Raw genomic sequence first — 7500 nt, 5'->3', positions numbered from 1 at the left:
TTTAGTTCATAGGTTTGCTATTGATACTGGTTATAAAGAACCTCGGCCTGCTAAGAAAATGGATGTTTATAATTTGGACACCCTTTATTTAAACCATGCAAACTTTTTTGACGAAGCCCCCTAAAAGAATCGGAATCGAGAATCGGTTGGAACCGGAATCGAACTACGGAACCAGAATCTGAATCGCTCAAATTCAAACGATGCCCAACCCAAAGAACAGTATTACATACGGAGTAGAGGAGAGTGACACTAATGTACTGGATGATGCTGTAAAGGGCCATGAACTTGAATACACAAAAGGAGGTGATGAGAGCAGCACGGCCCTCCCTGTAAAAAGCAAGAGAGAACTTGTTATTTCGCTAACACAGACAAGACAATGTAAAGAAATAAATACATTTTAAAAAAGCTACTTAAAGTATTGTACTGTAAGTTGAAACCAACCTAATGAGGCTTGGGACGCAAGAGATATTAGGTGTTGTGGAAGTGAATGGAGAGGCTACAGAAGCCTCAAGCTCTGACAAAGAGATGCCACTATGAGCCCTCTTTAAAGCCTGAGAAAAATCAAAATGGACAAAAATGTAGTTAGTTTTTTTTTTTTTTTTTTTTTTTTAAATGTTTTTTAGTCTCACTCTTACATTCCCTTATAAAAAGGCTCATGACATACCCCGCAGTCGTTTGCTCCATCTCCACACATCCCCACAAAGTAGCTGTGAGAAAATGACATTTAATAATGACTGTTTGAAAATGTTGTATTTTACACTAGCATGATGGATTATTCTAAATATGTTTACACTTACTCAACGTCCTGTAGTGCCTCAATGAGTTGGGTTTTCTGATCCGGGGCCATTCTGGCAAACACTGTCCCATGTAGCACCAACTACAAGATGATCATTAAAAAGAATATTAGCAGTTAATTGTGTTCAAATACACTGTATTCCTTCTGGTAAGATATGGCGTTAGATTTGTGCCACAATTACGTACTCGTAACTGAAAATATTGAGCACAAGAACATGTTTTGGGTGAAAACATGTTCTCTTTTTTGGTGTCTGAACTCTCAATTATATTTAGTGTAAGAGTTAAATTTTTCCATACATGCTCGACCAAAATGTTTTTTCACGCACTCTCTCTTGCTCTCAACCATTCATTGCCCTACGCACACACTACACTGCCCTTCACGTTTGCGACACCAACTTGACAGTGTTACAAATGTGGCACAATTGTCAACCAATCAGGAGTCAGATAGTATTCTGATTGGCTGTTTACCTTCCAATCATAACTAAGAGGTGGGAAGAAATGTACCACAATGGTACAATAGTATCCCTCTGCGGCCTGCAGAACGTCTAGTTACTATAGTGGCCGACAGGGGCAAATGCGCTGCAAACAGCCATATGCTGCATAGCAGGAATGACGCAAGCTGAAAAACACAAGCACATAAAACTGGAAAAGAAAAATACTGCAAGAGAAAAAAAATGCTGCAATCACAGAAAACAATAGCAAAAGAAAAATGCCGCGAGATGAAAACGCTGCAATCACAGAAAACGACTGCAAAAGAAAAATGCTGCAAACACAAAAATCACACAAATCCCAAAAAATCCCGAAAGTCGTATCAGCTGCTCAAGGCTTCCGGGACGTCATTGCCATAAAATCTGAATGGATAGTAAACAGCCAATCAAAATTTGTCCTGCTGTCTGACTCCTGATTAGTTGACAATTGTGGCACCTTTGTAACGTTGTCAGGTATTGTAAGCATAAAGGGCAATGTAGTGTGCGTGTAGGGGACTGTATGGTTGAGAGCGAGACAGAAGCGATGCGCAAGAGTGGAAAATCTTTTCGAGCAAGTGTGGAAAAATATAACTTTGACACAAAATGTAATAATATAAGAGCGACTTCTTACAAAAAAACTGTTTATGTGCACACTAAAAGTTTTTGTGCGCACAAAACATACTTTTGTGCTCAATATTCCAGTTACGAGTACGAAATTCTAGCACAAATCACGAATCTAACACCATATAGTAAGGCCCCATACCTTTGAAAGCATGTCTGGGAAATGCTCCGAGATGACCGCAAATGACTTTCCATTCATGGCAAAATGGTACCGCTCTTGCTCTTTGGGTTCATCTATATGACAGACATCCTCCAGGCTGATGTTCACTTCCTAAAAAAATAGTTAGAGATAAATACATTTGGCAACTTTATTGAATACTCTTAACTTTGACAGCAAAAAAACATTTTATGCCTGATTAAGTTTAAGTTTGATTAAGTTATTTGTACATTTTTTCGCAATTGTCTCACCTTCAGATGTGCTGCCATACTTGACTTGTCAGCACACCTCCAGGTGATTCTAGCAGCCTGTCCATCATGTGGGGGAATAGCATCTGAAATTATGACTGTGTCCTGTGGAAGGATCATTCCACAGTCCCGAGCCACAGAAATGGCTGTCAGCATGTTATCGCCTAAAAATGCAGAGAATAAACATTTCAAGATTTGCCACATGCAAACTATACCACTACAGAAGTGACACTGCAACAATTCCAAGATTCATTGTAAAATATCTAAAAAGATTTATGGTATAATAGAACATACAGCATGAGGAAGGACTACATACTATATAATACACTACAATGCTACTGTTTAAAAAACATTGTCAAAAATGAAAACTAATTACACTCCAGAACAAGAAATTGCTGCCTGAGAAGGCCTGGTTGCCAGAGGGGAACCACTGAAACAGTCTTCTGTTGCTGAATGTACTTGATTTTCTTAGCTCTGGCCATGGACACTCTGGTGTCAATGCCCTGTAGTAGGGTTGAGCATCGTTTGAATTTGAGCGATTCTGGTTCAGATTCCGGTTCTTTAGTTCGATTCCAAACGATTCTCGATTCAGATTCTTTTAAGGGGCTGGGTCAAAAAAGTTTGCATGGTGTAAATAAAGGGTGTCCAAATTATGAACATCCATTTTCTTAGCAGCCCGCAGGATCGACTAAAATGCACATTTTATTTAAGGCAATGCATGTGAAACTAACCCAATTGACTTAATATTCATTAATTAATGTTTCAGGTAAAAGTTAAATATAGCATTGTTAAAATTGTTATTTTAACCATTTTTACTATTTTATTTTATTGTTTCACTTACCCAGTTGACTGAGAGTTGACTTCACTGATAGCATTGTTAAAATAGTTATTTTAACAATGCTATGTAGCTGCCTCTGTATTCTGTTTCATCACATCAAATTTTTTACATGTGCAAGTTTTAACTTGACTTGCTATTTTAAGCTTGTAGCCTTTTATTTTGAAGGGTACGCAGTGGAACTCGGCATTTTGTTAAGCTTTTTTGTTCCAGTGAAGTTTTAGCCCAATGTTAAGCTTTTATTTATTTATTTTGTCATCACCGCTTACGTTGGTTTGAAGACTAAAATAAACGTTAAAAACCATCAGTGCAAAAGTCCAAGCAATTGTTTACCTTGTTAGCTGTCTCAATGTTCGCATAGACGTATTTTATTGTTTCACTCACCCAACTGACTGAGAGTTGACTTCACTGAAACTCCGCACGGTGTAGGCTGAGGTTCGGAGCGCGTCAAGACGCTACATATCATGAAAGCCTCCTTTGCACAATATAATCTTATCGGTCATTCATTTTAACAAAGTTAAGACACTTTTGCTCGTCGCCGCTGTTGGGCACAAGCATGTCATCGTGCACGTTCTTCTTCGTTGTTTTACGCTGCTTCTTCATTGCTTTTCGCCACTTCTTATAGGCTGGAGGACTAGGCATAGAAACTGGGAACCAACATTTTTAAATTTGAACGGTTCCGGGAGAACCGGAACATTAGTCCCGGTTCCAATCGGTTCTCGATTCTCGATGCCCAACCCTACCCTGTAGGCCCATCCTACAGGACCGTCCTACAGTACCATCTCAGTCTTGTCTTGTCTGTCTCAATCATTCTGCGAAGAGCATTCCTGACTAGAGCAGTACAGTTGACAACAAGCTGTATGAATTCAGGGACAGGTGCACTTTCAAAGGAATATATGGGACTGCCGCATGCTTTGCTTCATGGATGCAGTCTGTTATGCCCATTATCCATTTTCTTTTTGTGGTTGTCTTTCTCCATTATAGGGGTCCACATCCCAGGGGATATCGCTCGGATAGGTGGAGCAGGAATGTCTAAAGAGACTTGTTCTAAAGTCATAAATTATAGTTACAGGAAACTATGTTGCTGAAGACAACAATAAAACAGCAAAAATAATGTATAAAATAATTGAAGTGGCCGTGGTGTCATCTGGTTCTCATGCCATCTTTCTTACATAAATGACAAAAAAACTTGAAACCACATTTTTGCCTTTCTTTTGCTATGGTGATCTGTTCTGTATAAGTGCCCGGCAGTTCATTCTTACCCGTAACCATGACAGTACGGATGTTGGCTCTGTGGAGATCCTGCAGCACTGCCGGAGTTTCTGTTTTCAACTTATTCTGCATGATTATCAAACCCAGGAACTCCATGTTTGTCTCGATGTGATCTCTAGTGATACATATATTTTTTGACTCAGTCCCAAAAATAGTTTCATTCATATTAAATAAAGTCTAACAGTATTACATGCTATGTTTACTTGTATAGTATTCAAAGATATTTGAATATTTATTTTTCATCAGTGCAATACATATCAGCCCAAACTTACGAGCAAATATTCTCAGATTGTATCTGCCATGGTAAAAGTAAAAAGGCACTGTACCTGTTTACGTTCTGGACCTTGTGCCACGTGAGCTTGGATTCAAGACGTCGGTAAGCCATAGCTATTACTCGGAAACCTTGCTTGGTGTAGCACTCCAAGACCTCTGCAAAATTATCTGGCACTACAATGAGACAGTGATATACTGAATAATATTGCAGTTTCTATTTAGACAAAAAGAAAAAAGGAAGAACTGTTTTCAATTAGGCGGCACGGTGTCCGACTGGTTAGAGCGTCTGCCTCACAGTTCTGAGGACCGGGGTTCAATCCCCGGCCCCGCCTGTGTGGAGTTTGCATGTTCTCCCCGTGCCTGCGTGGGTTTTTTCTCCGGGCACTCCGGTTTCCTCCCACATCCCAAAAACATGCATGAATTGGAGACTCTAAATTGCCCGTAGGTGTAAATGTGAGTACGAATGTTTGTTTATATGTGCCCTGCGATTGGCTGGCAACCAGTTCAGGGTGTACCCCGCCTCCTGCCCGATGATAGCTGGGATAGGCTCCAGCACGCCCCCGCGACCCTAGTGAGGAGAAGCGGCTCAGAAAATGGATGGATGGATGGATGGATGTTTTCAATTAAAACAGTAAAGGTGTATAAGCTGTTTCTGAGCCATACTAAACTGCATCTCATAGTACTTTAAGGTCCCCTTCAATCCATTTTTTCATTTTATTTTCATAATCTTTGATGTCCTTTATTAGGTTTGCAAGATCAGTTGGTTTGGAAATGCCCAAAATGTCCTATTTCAACCTATTCTAGTTGGCCTTTTCCACCTGGCATTTGAGACGGCCGGATTTCTCATTAATATGTGGCATGTAAATAAGTTTTGCGTTGACTGGGTTGCTTGTCTTCCACAATTTAAATATGGAAAACAGCTTCGCTCTGATTGGCCCATACGGTGTCTGCTAGCGTCTAGAAGCTTGGGGTGGCCAAGCATTCAAAGCGTTGTCACATCCTTCGATGTCTTTATGTTCAGACAGGATGCAAAACGTCTCTTTTCTTCCTTATGTCCTATTCTATGCCCCACATCTAGTCACTCCTTTCTGTAGTGTGCCCCTAGGGGTTGACGAGACACAACTGTATGTGTGTGTGTTGTTTTGAAACACTTTTATTGAAGTTTAAGACGTCAGTCTATCTGGTGGATGCCAGATGAGACGGCGGTGAGCGAGAAATTATCAGTAAGGGTGTGTCTGTGTGTGTGTGTGTGTGTGTGTGTGTGTGTGTGCGTGTGTGTCGCGGAACTCCCCGTGCACTTTAAAGCCTTTCAAGCTCACTACCTTAGCTAAGTTCGCTATCTGCAAGAGACGCATTTGTGATAAACACATCACTCAGCAGAGAACAAGCTTGAGTCTAAAGTGCTGTGAATGTGATTAGCGTGTGAAAAAGTGTACAGCAAAAATTCTGAGAGTGTTGCTGAATGTGAGACCAATTGCGGCTTTCAAAGATATATTTGTAGCTTTAGAAAGGACCACAGCAGAGTTCGAGGTGGGGAAACTTGGTCGAACAAAAGAGGAGAACGAGCAACAACGTCAACTACTGGACGCTGTTTCGGGCTCACATTTGTGCTACAAAGAGAGGTTTGTTCATTTATTTAGCTCTCTATTATTGACACTACGCCTAAAAGATTTTCGTTGTGAAAACATCATAGTGCTTCGTTTCAAGCCAATAGTATTTGACTGTTTAGAACAGAGATTCTCAAACTTTGGGTCTAGCAAGGGACTCCTTACATGAGACGTTTTTCTAAAGAACCCTCTTATAATTCCAACACCAATTAAAACTCATTCACTGCCGGGCCTCCGTGTTAACATGGATATTTTAATTCAACAGCCGTCAATGGCAGTGAATGAGTTTTAAACATCTCTTTTTGAGGGGAAAAACTGTCCCAATAAGTAAAATCAAATTACTGTTACTGTTTTTCCCTTTGTTTTATTGCAAAGCAATACAAGTACATCAGAAAAATCTTTAAATAATTTTACCTGATTCCCCTACAAGAAACAACAATTTCACCTGTACTGTCTAATATGCAGGTATTGACAGTATTTCACAGTCACAATGGATAAATTTTGGGTGAAAAAGATACTGAATCAATTTCCAGCCATCGAATTGTTTTGAGGGACCAGACAAAGCACGGCTCAAAGACCCCTAATGATGACGACAACCAATGGACTTCGTTTTCCCTTGCTCGGACGCGACAACGACCCCTAATGATGACGACAACCAACCCCTAATGACGACGACAACCAATGGACTTCGTTTTCCCTTGCCCGGACGCGGGTCACCGGGGCCCCCCACTGGAGCCAGGCCTGGTGGTGGGGCTCGAAGGCGAGCGCCTGGTGGCCGGGCCTGCACCCATGGGGCCCGGCCGGGCACTGCCCGAAAGGGTAACGTGGGTCCCCCTTCCCATGGGCTCACCACCTGTGGGAGGGGCCATAGGGGTCGGGTGCAGTGTGAGCTGGGCGGTGGCCGAAGGCGGGGACCTTGGCGATCCGATCCCCGGCTACAGAAGCTGGCTCTAGGGAAAACGGGAGATCGACAGACGGATCGGTGCAGCGTCTGCAGTGATGCGGACTTTGTATCGGTCCGTTGTGGTAAAGAAGGAGCTAAGCCGAAAAGCGAAGCTCTCAATTTACCGGTCGATCTTCGTTCCTACCCTCACCTATGGTCATGAGCTGTGGGTCGTGACCAAAAGAACGAGATCCCGGATACAAGCGGCCGAAATGAGTTTCCTCCGCAGGGTGTCCAGGCTCTCCCTTAGAGATAGGGTGAGAAGCTCGGTCATCCGGGAGG

At 41.8% G+C, this 7500-nt stretch overlaps 1 protein-coding gene across 4 annotated transcripts in view; it reads right to left on the bottom strand.

Annotated features, from left to right (window-relative positions):
• The window catches only part of atp13a3 (ATPase 13A3), a 68772-nt gene that overhangs the window by 15794 nt on the left and 45478 nt on the right, over positions 1-7500 (bottom strand). For all 4 annotated transcript variants that reach the window (XM_061682984.1, XM_061682986.1, XM_061682987.1 and 1 more), the window contains exons 20-27: positions 4722-4842; positions 4386-4510; positions 2292-2452; positions 2026-2154; positions 798-877; positions 665-707; positions 442-551; positions 231-327 (exon numbers count right to left, since the gene is read on the bottom strand). In XM_061682984.1, the coding sequence (XP_061538968.1) occupies positions 231-327; positions 442-551; positions 665-707; positions 798-877; positions 2026-2154; positions 2292-2452; positions 4386-4510; positions 4722-4842 (866 nt within the window). The remainder of the gene's footprint in view (positions 1-230; positions 328-441; positions 552-664; positions 708-797; positions 878-2025; positions 2155-2291; positions 2453-4385; positions 4511-4721; positions 4843-7500) is intronic.

This window comes from Phycodurus eques, chromosome 8 (genome assembly GCF_024500275.1).
Source record: "Phycodurus eques isolate BA_2022a chromosome 8, UOR_Pequ_1.1, whole genome shotgun sequence".
NCBI lineage: Eukaryota > Metazoa > Chordata > Actinopteri > Syngnathiformes > Syngnathidae > Phycodurus > Phycodurus eques.
This window is presented reverse-complemented; position numbering and strand designations above follow the sequence as displayed.